General features: G+C 52.4%; 1 protein-coding gene across 1 annotated transcript in view; it reads right to left on the reverse strand.

Annotated features, from left to right (window-relative positions):
• MYO7B (myosin VIIB) overlaps window positions 1-18,005 on the reverse strand; it is a 78,989-nt gene that overhangs the window by 39,751 nt on the left and 21,233 nt on the right. Inside the window, exons 7-14 of the mRNA XM_052663928.1 lie at window positions 17,708-17,821; window positions 16,087-16,240; window positions 13,257-13,333; window positions 11,707-11,826; window positions 11,283-11,425; window positions 8,033-8,243; window positions 7,308-7,443; window positions 1,886-2,049 (exon numbers count right to left, since the gene is read on the reverse strand). Of these exons, the coding sequence (XP_052519888.1) occupies window positions 1,886-2,049; window positions 7,308-7,443; window positions 8,033-8,243; window positions 11,283-11,425; window positions 11,707-11,826; window positions 13,257-13,333; window positions 16,087-16,240; window positions 17,708-17,821 (1,119 nt within the window). The remainder of the gene's footprint in view (window positions 1-1,885; window positions 2,050-7,307; window positions 7,444-8,032; window positions 8,244-11,282; window positions 11,426-11,706; window positions 11,827-13,256; window positions 13,334-16,086; window positions 16,241-17,707; window positions 17,822-18,005) is intronic.

Genomic DNA, 18,005 nt, shown 5'->3' on the forward strand with positions numbered 1-18,005 from the left:
TGGAGTCCAGCCTGGCTCCATGAGGGCAGAGGGTCTGGCTCAGCTCCACCTGGTTCCAGACCTGGGTAGTTCCTGCAAGCCCCATAGCTCCTTGGTGCCTCCCTGGGCTGGCTCTGCATGTGGCCATGATGTGGGCCGTGGGCACTAAAGTGTTAGGAGCTCCTGCGGAGGTGGGGGTGGGGCCCCTCGGTGTGGATACAGCATGGAGTGGGGCTGGGGGTTCCTATGCCTGCACCCACAGCTCCTGTGCCAGTGTGCTGACCTCGTCTCCTGGCCCAGGGCTGGGGGAGCTCCTCATCAGACGACCCACAGGGCTCTTCTGGAACAGTCACTGTTAAGGGGTGAAGGGAGACCCCCCACCCCGCCAGGATGTCCTAGGCTGCTCTGAGGAGCACCAGGGGCTCTCTGTTCCCTCCTCCCTGGTCAGCAGGCCAGAGCTGTTGCCACCACACCACACACATACCCCACCTACCACACACACACCCACAAAACACACACATACCCCACCTACCACACACACACCCCACCTACCACACACACCGCACCTACCACACACACCCCACCTACCACACACACACCCACAAAACACACACATACCCCACATACCACACACACCGCACATACCACACACACCCACAAAACACACACGTACTCCACACACCACACACACCACACCACACACACACACACACACTCCACCTACCACACACACATACCCACAAAACACACGTACCCCACATACCACACACACCACACCCCACCTACCACACACCCACACCCACAAACACACACGTACCCCACATACCACACACACACCCACAAAACACACACGTACCCCACACACCACACACACCATACCCCACCTACCACACACCCACACCCACAAACACACATGTACCCCACATACCACACACACACACACACTCCACCTACCACACACACACTCCACCTACCACACACACATACCCACAAAACACACGTACCCCACATACCACACACACCACACCCCACCTACCACACACCCACACCCACAAAACACACACGTACCCCACATACCACACACACACACCCCACCTACCACACAAACACCCACAAATCACACACGTACTCCACACACCACACACACCACATCACATACACACACACACACACACTCCACCTACCACACACACATACCCACAAAACACACATGTACCCCACATACCACAAACACACACACATACCACCTACCCCACACACCCCACAAAACACACATGTACCCCACATACCACACACACACACCCCCTACCTACCACTCACACACCCCACAAAACACACACGTACCCCACCTACCACACACACACACACACACACACCCCACCTACCACAGACACATACCCACAAAACACACATGTACCCCACATACCACACACACACACCCCACCTACCACACACACATACCCACAAAACACACATGTACCCCACATACCACATACACACACCCCACCTACCACACACACATACCCACAAAACACACATGTACCCCACATACCACACATAGACATACACTCTACATGGCACACACACAAAACACACACATACTAGACACCACACAAAGCACACATATACCACATACACCACACCCCGCCATAAAACATACACAGAGACCAATATAGAAAGAAATAACATAAATAAACTCAGTGAGCCGTACAGAGACCACTACTCACTGGGAAGCAGGCAGTTCTGTGCTCCTGCCCCTGGCCACTACCCCCACAGTACCTCAGCCCCTTTTCAGTCACCTCTGCACCCCAGTTGAGAATCTCCAACTGCAGATTCCAAGCAGCGGGGCCTCTCCATGCCTATCTGGCCCCCAGACCCCAGGCAGAGCAGGGCCACCAGAGCCCACCTTGAACTGCTGGCTTCCCGCCTTCACCCGGATGATGGTCCCAGGGCCCCGCCTGCTTTCCTTGGACTCCAGCCCAAATATCTCCCGCAGGAACTTGTTCTGGGAGGAGTGGACCAGGGTGAGGACGTCCCTGTTCAGCACATCCCGATTCTTCTCCAGGAAGCCTGTGGGGAAGCAGAGCCCCATCCCCCGCCAGCTCAGACCGGGGAAGGGAGGGTGAGGCGCAGGCAGGAGGCCACCATGCCCGCCTCCACCTCCCCACGTCTTAGCATCAGTGCCTCTGCTCAGCACCAAGTCATGTCACATCCACACCCTGCAGCCCCCACAACCCTCCATCCCCACCCCAAACTCCCTCATCCAAGCTTGCACCCCACCCCAGGGGGTCTCCTCTCTCCCCTAGTACCTGTGCCCCACCTCAGGGGCCTCCCCTCTCCTGATGGCCTATGGCCCCCAAGAGATTTCTGGGGCGTTCTTCCCTTCTAAGCCCTCCAGGACAATGCTGGCTTGTGCTTCAAGGACAGTTCGAGCGTCATCTGTTCCAGGAGGCCCTACTGACCCACACGTGGCTCCCATCTGCCCTGTGTGGCCCTTCACCTGGGCCCTGTCACTCAGCTCAGGGAAGCCAGAGGCCTTCCCATCTGTTCCATCAGCCGCAGCTCCCCGGGTGGACCACGGGTGGGAGTGAGTCCCTTCCCCTCAACATCCTGGCCCTCCCAGCCCCTGCTGTCACTGTCATATCCACGCGCTAGCAGCACAGCAGACAGAGTGTGCTCTCATTGTGCGGTTTAGACCTCCCGAGGGTGGTGCCTGTGGATTCTCGTCAGGGTTCTGAATTTCTGGGGAACTCTGGGTAAGTCTGATTGAGCCACCACTTGTCTACATAAGGGAGCCAAAACAGAAGAGAAGGAAAAGGAGAAAGTGAAGAAGCCCCCCCCCCCCCAGCCCCATAACTTCTGATAATCTGGCAACCTGGCTGCATCCAGGGAGCTTGCAATCTGGACAGGAAGGCCTGGCCACTCCTGCTGGGAGGCCCACCCTCCCCCAGAAGCCTGTCTGTACAGGAGCAGCTGCTTCACATGTCCCCGTGGAACCAGCAAGGGGGCTCAGGAATCACTGCTTTGCTCTTCCTGGAAGCCCGAAACAGGGAAAGGAAAGAAATTAAACACCACTTGGCTTCCTGGCTTCGAGGATAGGGGGCAGGGTAGGTGACCTGCTGATTATGAGGTCCTAAAACTTATATGCAGAGTCCATCATGAGAAACACTGGATGGAAGAAACACAAGCTGGAATCAAGATTGCCGGGAAGAAATATCAATAACCTCAGATATGCAGATGACACCACCCTTATGGCAGAAAGTGAAGAGGAACTAAAAAGCCTCTTGATGAAAGTGAAAGTGGAGAGTGAAAAAGTTGGCTTAAAGCTCAACATCCAGAAAATGAAGATCATGGCATCCAGTCCCATCACTTCATGGGAAATAGATGGGGAAACAGTGGAAACAGTGTCAGACTTTATTTTTTTGGGCTCCAAAATCACTGCAGATGGTGACTGCAGCCATGAAATTAAAAGACACTCCTTGGAAGAAAAGTTATGACCAACCTAGATAGCATATTCAAAAGCAGAGACATTACTTTGCCGACTAAGGTCCATCTAGTCAAGGCTATGGTTTTTCCTGTGGTCATGTATGGATGTGAGAGTTGGACTGTGAAGAAGGCTGAGTGCCGAAGAATTGATGCTTTTGAACTGTGGGGTTGGAGAAGACTCTTGAGAGTCCCTTGGACTGCAAGGAGATCCAACCAGTCCATTCTGAAGGAGATCAGCCCTGGGATTTCTTTGGAAGGAATGATGCTAAAGCTGAAACTCCAGTACTTTGGCCACCTCATGCAAAGAGTTGACTCATTGGAAAAGACTTTGATGCTGGGAGGGATTGGGGGCAGGAGGAGAAGGGGACAACAGAGGATGAGATGGCTGGATGGCATCACGGACTCGATGGACGTGAGTCTGAGTGAACTCTGAGAGCTGGTGATGGACAGGGAGGCCTGGCACGCTGCGATTCATGGGTTCGCAAAGAGTTGGACACGATTGAGTGACTGAAATGAACTGAACTGAACTGAAGACGTATTTCTTTTCTCATTATAAGTATAAACTGCATTGGTCTTGGAATTGAACATGTGCCCATAGGCAGTGTGTGCACATACGTGTGAGCACTTGCATGAACACACGTGTGCACACACATGCATGTGCACACACATGCCAGTAGGTTTGGGAATGAAGCATGTCTGCCGCTTACTAAGGAGACTCTGAGGGCCTAGGCACCCCAAGGCCTTCTACCAACCTTGCTCTGGGGCCTTGGAACAACATGCTAGAGTTGGAGGGCCCTCCAGCTTAAGGAGTGAGACTCTAGAAATTAGGGAGAGGGGCGTGTATGAGCTGAGCTGTTTGCCCCCCAAATGCATATGCTAAAGCCCTAACCTGTAGTAACTCAGAATGTGTGTGGAGAGAGGGCCTTTGAGGAGGTAAGGGAGGTAAAATGAGGCTGTTAGGGTGGGTCCTAACCCAGTCGGAGCGGTGTGCTACAAGAAGAGGAAGGCACGGGAACAAGAAAGATGCCAGGAGAGATTTCAGAAGGATCCGGTCCTGCTGACGTTTGTCTTGGACTCCTGGCCTCTGGGACTGTGAGGAAATGCATTCCTGTGCCTCTTTGTGGAACGTTGCTATGGGAATGTGGGCCAGGGGACACAGCGTGGGTCTGGGGGCGAGCGGACAGCGCGTCTCCCCTCCTGCCATGGAAGAGAGTGGACCTGCCTGAGGCCGGGCGCGGAACGGCAAGAAGAAGGCACCAGAGAACGGTTGCTTCTCAAAACCAGGCCAGACGATGACTGGGGGCCTGCTGAGGGCTGCACCCCACATGCGCCCGACTCTGACTTGTCCTCTCCCTTTAAGTCACCCCTTTCTAGGGGGGTGCTCTGTGCATGCCTGCACAGCCTCGTGTGGGGTCTGGGAAGGCCATGTCAATGGTGGAAGAAGGAAGCTTGATTCCCTCTCTGCTGGCACGTGCTGTGAGAGGGGAAGACTGGACCAAGAGCTCAAACCGAGCCGCCCTCACCAAGCTGAGAGTGGTGAGAGCAAGCTTGCTTTGCCAGGCTCCAGGCCACCTGAAGAGGAGGCTGGCACATAAGCCCCTCTCTCAGCCCTGTGCTAGAAGACAGCCTTCTGCAGATGGGGTGAGCAGGCATGTGATGTTACCCTGCGCCCTTCCAGGCTTAGACAGAGCCTCCCCGCCCCAGGGGGATGATTGAGGCACACCTGGGCTGAAACCTCCCCTCACCCCATCCCCGCCAAAAGACAGAGTAATAGGGCTTAAGTCATGAAGACAGCAGGGCACTGAAAAAAACCCGGCAGGCTGTTTTAAGGAGCATTAATGGAATTCTGTGCTCCGAAAACCTAGAAAGAAAGCTACCTTATTCTTAGCATACATGGAAGTGGCAGATCACTTCAAAAACTAAAGCTTGGCCTTGAGTAGCCCACGGAGGTTGATGTGCTCAGTGTCTTTGTGTTCTGGAATTCTGAAGTCCCACTGGCTCTGGTCTCCCCCTTTCGGAAAAGCCCCAAAGCCAGGATCTGCTGGGAGTTATAACGGAGCCCCCTTACCTCCTCATTCCTCCAACAGAAATAATCCCCTGGTCTCGGAACACCTCCGTTCCTCCATGTGAAAACAGCAGCCCCTCCTGCTGCCTTGTCCCTCCACCTGAAAAGTGTACTTGGAGCACCCCTGACTCCAAGTTTCCAGTTAGACCACAGCAGCTCCTCAGTTCTTCATACAAGCCACAGAGTGACCCTCTGGCTTCCCGCCTCATTTTCCTGATCACAGCACACACTGGCCACCTCTCCCATTTTTCTAAGCACACCAGCAGCTTGACCAGTTCAGCCCCTTATTGCTCTAATCAAAACTATGCTTGGGACTTCCCTGGTGGTCAAGTGGTTAAGAATCCACCTGTCAGTGCAGGAGAGGTGGGTTATATCCCTGGTCCAGGGAGATCCCACATGCTATGGGGCAATTAAACCCACACGCCACAACTCCCGAGGCCTGCGAGCTCCAGGGCCCACATGCCACAGCTACCGAGCCTGCGTCCTGCAGCTACTGAAGCCCTTGCACCCTACAGCCTGTGCTCCGCAACAAGAGAAGCCCCCACACTGAGAAGCCCTCACACCACACTGCAGCTAGAGAGGACCCCCTGCTTGCCACAGCCAGAGAAAGCCCAAGTGCAGCAATGAAGACCCAGCACAGTCAACAGATAAATAAAATCTTTAAAAACATGCCTGACCTTATCTCAACATATACACTTTCACTACCAAGAGAGTGAAAAGATATCCCACAGAATAGGAGAAAATATTTGCAAATTCTATATCTGATAAGGTTATTACAATGAAAAAAAAAAAGAAAACAATTAACATGTGTTGGTAAAGAGCTGTAGGAATTGGAAAATTCATACATTGCTAATAGGAATGTAAAATGGTGCAGCCACTTTGAAAAGCAGTTTGGTGCTTATCCCAAAAGTTAAATAGAAATATCACATGACCCAGCAATTCCTCTCTTAGGTATGTGTCCCAAAGAAGTGAAAACGTATGTCCACATAAAAACTTGTACATGAGTGTTAATAGCAGCATTACTCATATTGGCCAAAAACATCCATCAGCTGATGAAAGGATAAACAGTAAGTGGCGTATCTGTGCTGTGGACCGTTGTACCGCAGTATAAAGAAACAGTACAGAAACGTTCTACAATGGGAATGAACCTTGAAAACGCTATGCCCAGTGAAAGAAGCCAGTCACAAAGGCCGCACGGTGTACGATTCCATTTATGTGAAATGTCCAGAACAGGCAAATCCACAGAGACAGAAATTAGTAGTTGCTGGGGTTGGGGAGAATTAGGAAGCAATGAGGAATGGCTGCTCACGGGAGTTCCTTTTGTCTTTCTGAACGCAAGCCCCCTGCATTAGAAGAATGGAGCCTTAACCTTTGGACTGCCAGGGAAGTCCCTAGTGGGGATTTCTTTTGAGGGGTGATGTAAATGTTCTAAAATTGTGGCAACAGCTGCATAAGTCTATGAATATACTAAAAAAACCATTGAGTTGTTGACTTCAAATGAGTGAATTCTAGTCTGTGAATTATTGAGTTGTTGACTTCAAATGAGTGAATTCTAGTCTGTGAATTATTGAGTTGTTGACTTCAAATGAGTGAATTCTAGTCTGTGAATTGGTTCTCAGTAGAACTGTTACCAACAGAACAGAACACAAACACTCCTGCCTGGCCCATTGCATTCCCTCTGCCCCATCGCTGCCTCTGCAAAGTGACCTGGCCTTCTTACGGCCTCCCTGGGGTGCTCCAGATTTGGAAGGAAGGGCCTGTGAGGAGCTTCACCTACCTTCCACATGGTAGTGCACCTCGCCAGCAAAGTGGGCAATGCCAAACTGGGCATCATGGATGTTCTTGGGCTGCAGGAAGTCCTTGTTGTTAGCGTGGACACTCTTCAGCTTTTGCAGCAAGGTGGCATCTGTCCCCTGGAAGAACGGATGCCCTATGGGCCGAGGACCCACAGTCCAGCCACTGGGTACACCCCCAGGTCTCAGGGGCTCCCTCAAAGGGCAAAGCAACTGGGTTCAGAATGACTGAGGGCCTTTCTACAGACAGCAAGCGGATGTGTCAGGGGCAGGGGCTTGTTCCCTGAGTGAGGGCCGAGGCAGGAAGAGCGGCTGCCAGCTCGCTGGCTGTAGCCTTCCCCGGGAGCAGAGCATCTCCCTTCTCTGGATCAGAGCTCTTACTGACTACCTGAGAGGCCATCTCCCCAGAGACAAGCAGAGTCCCCCAAAGCAAGAAGGAAAGTGTGGCCTCGTCTTGCAGTCCGTGCTGCCCTTGGCCCACAAGGCTCAATCAGCCCTCTCTGAGGGTGTGTTCCTGAATCTAAATAATCTATGCTGAGGAGCAGAAGTGAGGGGGGGCTCAGGTGCCTTCCTCCAGGAGGCAAGCCTTGAAGGAGAGGAAGGCTGGAAGGCGGGGGCTGCTCTGCCAACCCCCAGGCAGCGGTTTCAGCAGCCGTGGAGTTTCCCAGGCATGGGGTCTGGCCCTGAGGGGGGCGGGCCCGGGGCGCACCTGTGGGAAGCGGCTCTCCTCATCCAGGAGGGAGATGATGCTCATGGGCTTGAGGGCCAGCAGGTCCAGGGTGGGCCGGTTGTCGGTGTAGTGGATGTAGTCCCAGGCGATGCTCTCTGCGCGGTACTCCTCCTGCTCCACGGTGAACACGTGCCGCACAAAGAGCTGCTGCAGATGCTCATTGGCCAGGTTGATGCAGAGCTGCTCGAAGCTGCAGGCGCAGCACCGCCCCGGGGGGCAAGGTTGGTTTGGTTGCCACTGCAGCCAACCCCTGGCACACAGCCCCACACGTGTGTACCCACAGAGCACACCCCCAAACACCGTACAGGCTGACGGACAGCCTCCCTCTTCCCCTGCCTCCGCCCCCATCCCCTCCTCCATCCCACAAACAGATTCAGAGAAATGAGGAGGCTCCACTTAGCATCAAGCCCTGACTTTGACTCCATAAGGTCCCCAGCAGGATCCTCTGCCAAGCTAGGCTGTCCTGACATGGAGACAATCTCTGGGGGCCAAGGCTCCAGTTGCCACCCTGCCCCATGGGTACGTGGCTTTGGTATTAAGACAAGCTTCTGGAGACCCGTCATTGATGGCTGGGCTTCTTTGCATCAATCAGACATACCCCTTTCCCCTCCCCGAGTCCTCCCACTCATTCTTCCTCCTGGGCTCCATTTCACCTCCAGAAGTGGCCCCTCCACTCATCACCCCTGGCTCGGGTCAGAAACCAGGCCAGCATACCTGACACCTCTCCCTCGTCCCCAGCTCCAACCTGTTGCCAAAGTCCAGCTGGGCTCTATCCAACACAGCACCTGATCTGCTTGCTTCTTTTCACTCCCTCTGCTGCCCCCTTAATCCAGGTCACCCTTCTCTCTCACCTGGAGCGCAGTAACAACCGCCTCATGGCTCTCTCTGCCTCCAGCCTCACCCCTCCAACCACTCTCTGTGGCCCACTAGACAGAGGTTTCGGACGTGCAGATCTGATCCCCACCCCACCCTGCTCTCCCCCTGCTTTGAATCCTTGTGGACCTGAGCTCCCATTATTTTCAGGATCCAGACAGACAGTGACACAGTGGAAAGCCTGCCCAACACTGCCAGGGAATGGACGCAGAGGACTCTGTGAGTGATAGTCAGTTAGCCGTGTCTGACTCTCTGTGACCCCATGGACTGTAGCCTGCCAGGCTCCTCTTGTCCATGGAATTCTCCATGCAAGAACACTGGAGTGAGTTGCCACCTCCTTCTCCAACAGGGCAGCCTGCCCTTCTCTAATTCTAAGTCTTCACACATGCGAGACCCTCCTTTCTCTGACCTGCTCTTTTGGTTCAGCCACCCCTGGTGGCTCAGAGGTTAAAGCGTCTGCCTGCAATGCGGGAGACCTGGGTTCAGTCCTTGGGTCGGGAAGATCCCCTGGAGAAGGAAATGGCAAGCCACTCCAGTATTCTGCCTGGAGAACCCCATGGGTGGAGAGGCCTAGTGGGCTACAGTCCATGGGGTCACAAAGAGTCGGACACGACTGAGCGACTTCACTTTCACTTTCTTTCACTTTGGGTCTCACTTGGGCATTTCTTCCTCAGGATGGGTTGCCCGTTTGTGCAAAACCTTATGGTTCCTCAGGCTGGTTGTTCAGGTCTGTTAACCCAAGAGAGTTAACACACTGCCTGGCCAGTGTGGAGTGATGTGGTAGCCATCAGCGATTGCAGCCACCCCTGACAATGAGCCCTGAGGGAACTCAGGATGGAGACCAGGAACACTGGCCAGCTAGCAGTCGTCAGACTGCCTCTGCGCTCAGTCACTCAGTCACGCCCAACTCTTTGAGATCCTTTGGCCTGTAGCCCGCCAGGCTCCTCTGTCCATGGGATTTTCCAGGCAAGAATACTGGAGTGGGTTGCCATTTCCTCCTCTAGGGGATCTTCCTGGCCCAGGAATCGAACCCCTGTCTCCTGCATGCAGGCGGAGTCTTTACTGTTGAGCCACTAGGGAAGCCCGTCAGATTGCAGCCACTCACAACAGTACAGCTTGAAGAAACTCAGGATGTGCAAACACAGAGTGCCGGCCCCAGAAATCTGAGATTCATTTCAAAGGGACGATTTCAGTGAACCCAGACTCTTGCATCTTTCCATGCACAGAAAAGCGCTAAATACCTTAACTTGAGATATCTAGTTTTCTCTTATTAACAATAATCTTTTGATGTTCTACCTGCCCTTTGTTGCAAAAAACTCCTATATATCCTGGCTCCACCCTCGCCTCCTCAGAGCATTTTTCTCAGAATTATTTGAGATGTTGTCTCCTGGGCTTGAAGTTCTAGGAATGTCTGCTGAATAAAACATAAGTCTCAACTTTTAGGTCATGCACTTTTTTGCAGTTGACAAGAGTACTCGGTGCACCCTTGCAGAAGGCAGTTCGGGTAAGTGCTGTGCTTTGCTTCGCCACAACCCGGTGTCAGTAGACTGGCTTTGGTGCACTTTGGGTGAGCAGATCTGACTTCCATTTGGTAACAGAACCAGGCCTAGGCTCTGTCTCACCAGTGCTTTAAATGAGCCAGGCTCACTTGGGAAGCTAGGTTGCACGTGGAGGGCACTTCCTGCTTGCTTGTCCCCATGTCCTCGTTTCCTCATCTGGCCCTTTGATGGTACTTCCCCAGAGCATCGCCTGCCCTTGTCTAGCTCCACGGCCTGGCTCCCCTTGCTGCCTCTGTCTACTTCCACCCTAGTCTTCATCGCAGTCTTAGCTGGGAATTACTTTTCTGACCTGCTTCATTTCCCCAGCTCTTCAGCCTCCAGGCTGGGGTCAGGAGTGTCCTGCCTCACCTTACCCTTATCAGACTGAAAAATTGGGGATGGGCCACAAATCCCCTGCCTTCCCCATCACCTAGTGTGATAGCCCACCCAAGGATGCAGTCACATGAGTGTTATTGATTTCCACTTTCACCTTAACCACACGTGAGAATTCACTCTAGTTTGTGAGAAGAGTGGATAGCCTGAGACGGGTGATGAATGCTGGAGTGTCAGCCTGACTCTCATGATGCTCTTAGCTATATGGCCTTTTCTAGACACCTTGTGGATGCCAGGGGATGAACGTGAACTGTCTCACTGAGGAAGGACACAGTCTTGCTGAGGGACTCACCCTGGTGTCTGTGAGTGGAGGCGAGGCCCTGCTCCCAGCCAGTCTGGGGAGGAATGGCTGCCCTCCAGTTGGCTCAGGGAGGACCTAAGCTTATCTCTCATTTTTCTGAAAGCAGGTGCAGGGACCTCCATACCTATTTTTCTGGAAGTTTTCAAAACCAAATATGTCCAGGAGGCCGATTGTCCTTTGCACATTTTTGGGGTCCTGGGCAGGTGGGGTGAAAATTGCCGCATTGATCTTCTTGACAATCCACAGGAAGAGATACCCATAGATGCCCTGTAGAGACATGGGGTAGAACCCACAGGCTTTGATGCATGAGAGGAAGGCTGCTGCTTTCTCCAAGTTTATCTGGAAAGGCCGCAGGCACACTGGACCTACTGAGGGAGATCACCCCTACTTTAAGGCAAGAAACCACCCTGGAGAGTCTTAGCAGCCCACAGTCACCAGACAGGGGACTGGCAGAGTCAAGACTCTGCCCCTTCCTGCTGTCCACTCACCAGGAAAGGAGCTACACTCAATACCTAGAAATGTAGGCCCCTTCTCCCACAACTCTGCACCTTGACAAAGGCGTCCCTCCGGTCTGCAGCCTGAGTGATGTTCAGGGGCCTGGTGACAAACTCCCCGCGGATGATGATGGAGTGCTTGGTCAGACAGTCTCGGAGGGCCTGGTCCTTCACCTGGAAGGCAGGTAGGGGCTGGCATCACAGCTGATAGAGCAGGGCCTGGTGCCAACATGCTCTCTTGTGACCAAACATCCCATGCCCAAAGCCTGAGGATGGGAGATGCCTGTGACTAGGACCAGAGTCAGGAAGCTGGCAGGACTGGTCCAGCGTCAGTCTGAGCACAGGGATAGCAGTGTCAGGGAAGGATGTGCCAGCTGGGTGGGCCCTGAGCGTGCTAGCTGCTTGGTTGACCAGTCTTGTGTTGGTATCCTGGTACTGGGCCCACCATCGGGTGGACCCTGGAAAACAGTGGGTGTGGAGGGCTCTGAGGCCTGGCCACTGACATCTGAATACACCTCAGCAGAAGGCACTCTTACTGGAATCTGGAGGCCCAAGGTAACAAGAGGAGTCTGGATGAAGTCCTTCCCACATGCAGAGAAGACTTGGCTGGCAAATCCCCAAAGTTTATAAGAACCCTGCAACCATGTGAAAAACGTTAGCAGCAAAATGTGCCTACCTAACGTGATGGGTTTTTTCCCCTTCTGATTCTATTAATTTCCCACTGAACCTGTTAGTAGGGTGTGATTCCAAAGCCCCATCACTTGTCCTCCAAGTCAAGGCTCTATTTGATCTCTTTAATAATGTGCAGGGGAAACTTCCCTGGTGGTCCAGCAGTTAAGACTCTGTGCTTGCAATGCAAGGGACACAGGTTCTATCCCTCATTGGAGAACTAAGATCCCACGTGCTGTGTGAAAGTGAAAGTGTCAGTCTCTCAGTCATCTAACTGTTTGAAACCCCATGGACTGTAACCCACCAGGCTCTTGTGCCCATGGAATTCTCTAGGCAAGAATACTGGAGTAGGTTCCCATTTTCATCCCCAGGGGATCTTCCTGACCCAGCGATTGAACCTGAGTTTCCTGCTTTGCAAGTTATATAGAAAGTACAAGTATCAGCGGTCACAGCCTAAATGCCTACAGGGCCAGCAGTGTGGCAAAGCCAAAAAACAACAACAAATATAACACACAGGGGGAATGGTCTGAGTACATTCCATCAGCCCAGAAGAGCACAACTCATGGAGAGGCCCTGGGGACCAGGATATGGGGCGAGGATGTCTTGCTGTAAAGGCCTCAGATTGGTTGAGTGGGGACAACCTGGGGAATGGGTGGGGTAGGAAGTTGAGCAAAGGCCCTGGAAGAGCAAGAAGGTCAGGGAAAGGGCAAGAAACACGTTAAAGCCAAACTGATCAGTTCCGGGACTTTGTTAATGATTAGCTCCACGGGCCTGATTCCCACGTCTAGGGCCTGCAGTGCGCCACAGGGGAGTTGGAGGGGAGAAGGTGAGCGAGAGCCTGGGAGGCAGGAACCGGAGACTGGGAAGGGCTGCCAGCCCAGGCCCTGGGGCTGCTCACAAAAAAAGGAGGCTGGCGGACAGAAGAGCAGAGTTACCTCCAGTAACTTCATCACGGTGGGAAAGGCGGGGGTCTCCATCACGTCACAGGAGTCCAGGTTCTCAAAGACCGCAGCTGCAGAGAGAAGCAATGGCCCTGAGAGGCAAAGTGGCCTGAAGGCATGGGACAGAGGCCCCGGGAGGCTGTCCCAGACGCATGGCTCGGAGACAGCCATCCCTGGGTGCCGGGCACCGCCTCTCCCAGGCCCCCTCTGAGCGCCGTGGCCTCTCTGGGGACTATCAACACTGTGCTTCTAACCACTGTTCACAGGGTATGTCCCCTGCTGCCCAGACTGAGATCCTGACTCAAAGGGGAGTCTGACACTGTTGGAGGGAGAAGTCTGGTGCCGGTGGGGCGGGTGGGGTCTATCAGGGGAGAGGAAGACCCGTTGGTCTCCTTCCATCCACTCTGCTGTCCTTGGAAACCTAGGTGTGCTCATTCATTCAGCAAAGGATGAAGCAGGGCCAAGTTCTGCGGCAAGTCTCCAGACCCACCTCCTGGTTCAATCCCTCCCCTTTGAGTCCCTCCCTTTAGGGCCGCTGAGCTGCAGGGAGGGAAGAAAGCTGTTTCTGTCTTTTTTTTTCTTCTTTAGACTTAAAAATTGTAAACTAACCCGTATGGATAAGAAATGCATAAAACCCAAATGTATGTTATAATGGGTAATTATAATGTCAACATTGTAAAGCAACCGCTAAAGCCAAACCCAGAGCTTCACAAACAGCCGGGGCCTCCCACGACCTTTCCAGCTCAGACCAGCTCCTCTACCGAAGGCGGTATTCTCCTGACCACCACAGAAACCACTTCCTTGGTTTTTCCTTATCTTTTTACTACCTATATGTTAATCCCTGTTGCTGTTCAGTTGTTCAGTTGAGTCTGACTGTGACCCCATGGACTACAACATGCCAGGCCTCCCTGTCCCTCACTGATTTAACCACTAAGCTGCATTTAATTTTACCCGTTTACTTGTGTGTCATCTAACTACCTGTGTTCCCTTGTAGCATTTAATTTTTTAAAAAAATGTTTATCTACTTTTTGCTGCGCCGGGTCTTGGGCGCTGCACTGGCTCTCTCTAATTGCAGGGAGGGGAGGCTACTCTCTAGTTGCAGGGCTTGGCTTCTCTTGCTGCGGTTCCTGGGCTTTAGGGCACAGGCTCGGCAGTTGTAGCTTAGTTGCCCCGCAGCATGTGGGATCTTCCCAGATCAGGGATCGAACCCGCGTCTCCTGCTTTGGCAGGCAGATTCTTTATGGCTGAGCCACCAGCGAAGCCCTGTAGCATTTAATTTTATCTGTGTTTAAATTGTGTGTGTGAGCTCTCTGCATTCTTCTGCCTGGTTTCATTTCCTCAACATCTCATTTGATGGTGTTCCATGTCCTGATGCCCCCTGCTTGTCAGCACCCACTGTTTACCAGCAGAAGTGCCGTTTGGTCAGCCAGCTACAGCTTGCTGGAGTAGATTTCCTTATATGATCTGAGATAGTGGTTCTTGTTTTCTACATGAATACCCAGTCGCTCGGGAACAGTTCATTGAAAAGTCTGTCTTCTCCCCACTGCTGTGTGAGTCGGTGTCTTTCATTGGATCTAGAGCCAGCCATAATCTTCAAGTGCTTAAGTCCCAACCCTCTCTTTCCCTTTAGAACTCTGATTGAATGTAGTCTCCATCCTCTCACTCTATCTTTGAGGGCTCCTACTCCGTCTTCTACTCTTTCCACCTTTTAAAAAATATTTACTTGTTTATTATTTGGCTGCGTTGGGTCTTTGTTGCGGCATGTGAGATCTAGTTCTCTGACCCAGGATCAAACCTGGAAACCCTGGATTGGTAACGTGGAGTCTTAGCCACTGGACCTCTAGGGAAGTTCCAAGTTTCCATCTTTTTTCTTTTTCCATGCTGCACACACAGTTTCTCTTTCCCTTTAGAACTCTAATTAAATGTATACTGTATCTTCTCACTGTTATCTTCTAGGTCTCCTATTTTCTCTTTTATATTTTCCATCTGTTTTGTCTTTCTGTGCTGTACACACAGTTTTTTTTTTCTGACTTTTTCTCCTTTTTCACATTATAAAACTGGAGGTTAAACTCATCCATAGAGTTCATTTTGGTTTTAACTTTTTTAACTTTAGAATTCTGATGTGGTTCACTTTAAAATCTGTAATGTCACTTTTTTATACTTTTCAGTTCCCTGTCTAAATTTTCAAGCTTGGCTTTTTCTTTCTTGAATATAACAAGCATAGGTGCTTTGTGGTCTGTGCTCAGCTATCCCAGTCTCTGAAGTCTTTGTGGCTCTGTTTTTATTGTCTATTATGACTGCTGGTCCTTGCTCATAATATCTCATTTCCTTGTTCCTCTTTATTTTTGGATGCATGCTGGATGTTGTGTTTGAAACTGTTTAAAGGAATAATTTGTAATCTAAGTTGATGTTGCTTTCTTCCAGAGAGGATTGTCAGTAATTGCTGTCAGGCACCTGGGGCACTAACGAAACAGTCCCGGACACTTAAGTCTCCAGACCAACTGGATGTTTAGAAAAGGCTTGCAAGTTCATGCCTGGCTTTGCTTACTCAAAGTTCATGCAAGGCTTTGTTTACCCTTTGGGTTTCCAGCCAAAAGTTAGGGATGATTGATCAATGTCTTCACCTTTGGAGGGCCCTAAACTTTGGCATCTTCCCCCTAACTCCACAAGACCTCCAAAATTATGGCTAAAAGTCCTAATGTACTTTTCCAACACATTGTAACTTTGATGGGCCCTTTGGATGAGAACCCACAGGGATTTCTTCCTCCTCTAGTCCCCATTCTTCCTCCCCAGGGGGGTGTACTTTGGGTGGAAACAGCATTACCCATGAACTCCACATTCCCCAGGTGGAGAATAGTGGCCAGCAGCTTGCTGAGGTCCCAGTTCTCAGAGTCAGAGAACATGAGTATCTTCATGGCCGAGCGGACATGGGCATAGTCCTTGGCGTCACTGCGCCCCTCACAGGAAGTACAGTTCCCCTGAAAGATTGAACACATCAGCTTTTGGAGGCCTTCTCCATTGTAGGGCCAGCAAGGCAGGGATATATCAGGGACTCAGCCAAAGGCCCCTGGTAAGTGATACTTCATTGCCTCTGGGTAGGTCCCATGGGACCACCTGGAGGACCAAGCTCATAAAATACACAAAGGTATTTCCAAAGGCAGGATTATGGAGATATAGACCCAGAATTCTATGGTAGCTTGATAGCTGTGTGGCCATAGCTAAGTCATTCAGTTTCTCTGAGCCACTTTTTGTCAACCATCCAGGGTAATGCCTGCCTCAGTCTCTTGGGGGAATACCATGGGTTAATTCCTTTAACAAACTCTTTCTAAGGCTCACTGTGTGTCAGATCCTGGGGTACTTACTGGGAATTCATCAATGGAGAGAGCTGGCCCTGCTCTGCATGCTGTTGCATCCAGGAGAGGGGGCAGAAAGATTATGTCATAGGCTTTTACAGATGCTGAGACAAACGGGGGCTTGGCCAGCCGTCCTGGAAACTGGGGAAAGGCTTCCTGGAGGAGGCACCTGAGCTGGTTCCACAGGTTGAGCTTTATAGCAGCACAGGGTTTTGGCAGAAATCAGCTTGAGTTAGGCTGTGAGATGGGAGGCAGGAAGGTTGCAAAGAGGCTGGGGTCATGTGGAGGAGGAGAGGTTGGCAGATGGTGGGATCTGGAGGGACTTGGAAACCTTGCCAAGGAGCCACAAGGAACTTCCAAAGAGCTGTGACCAGGAATATGGTCTGTCAGGTGCCCTGTATGGGAGATCTGTGGGGCGGATGATAGATTCAGGCTCAAGTCTGGGGAGAGGGGGCACTCAGTAGGAAAGCAGCACCATGGTCTAGGCAAGAGATGATGAAGGCCTCGGGCAGAGACAGGCGAGACAGGGGCTAGGCACGAGAAAGTGGCAAGAGGTGGATCTCATTCATTCTCTTGTCAACAGTGTAAGCCCAACTTGTGAGACTGCTTGTGTGGCAATGTTCCGGGCGTGGGGACACAACTGAGCAAGGCCTCTGCTCTCCTGGAGTTCAAGTTCTAGGGGCACCTAGGAGGACGGTGACTGGGATGAAATGAGGGGGGAGCTACGGGGTGGCCAGGAGCCTTCTGTCCATTAGGACCGAAGGAAGGTGAGGCTTGTGGGGCAGGACTACAGGCTCTGCAGAAAACAAGGAAGCACACGCGCAAGGGTAGGACTCTCCCGGCCAAGAGTAATCCTCTGCTGGTTGTAAAGTGGATGCCAAACACAGAAGGGTGGAGTGGAGAAGGGGAAAGGGAGCCCCCAGTCCCCACCCAGGGTCTGGGCTTTTATGAGGCTGTAAACCAATATTGAGCAAGAACTGGCCCTTCTTACTTCCTCATTGTAAGAGGCAGGGCAGGGAGAGGTGGGATGGGGAGGAGGGGAGGAGCAGGAAGGGAGAGGGGAGGAGGGTCGGGGAGGGGCAGAGGCCTCACCGTGGTGAGGTAGTGGTACTCCGAGGGCGTCCCCAGGCCCAGAAGCTTCTTCTCCTCGGCACTCATCCCCATGAGCATGCAATAGAAGATGTGGTAGTTCCGCTCCTCCGGGGCCTGGCAGGGAGGCAGCTTCCCTGAGGCGCCGGGTCCTCAGAACTGTCTCCTGGCCCCAGCCCTGTCCCAGTCTCCCTGCTCCCCAGCCAGCAGGGCTCGGCATTGACCCAAGGGATGAGCACGCCTGGTCGCTGGCCTCACCCATGGCCAGTTCATCCTGACAGCTCCGTGCAGAGTGTCACCC

The sequence above is a fragment of the Budorcas taxicolor genome, chromosome 2 (genome assembly GCF_023091745.1).
Source record: "Budorcas taxicolor isolate Tak-1 chromosome 2, Takin1.1, whole genome shotgun sequence".
Classification (NCBI taxonomy): domain Eukaryota; kingdom Metazoa; phylum Chordata; class Mammalia; order Artiodactyla; family Bovidae; genus Budorcas; species Budorcas taxicolor.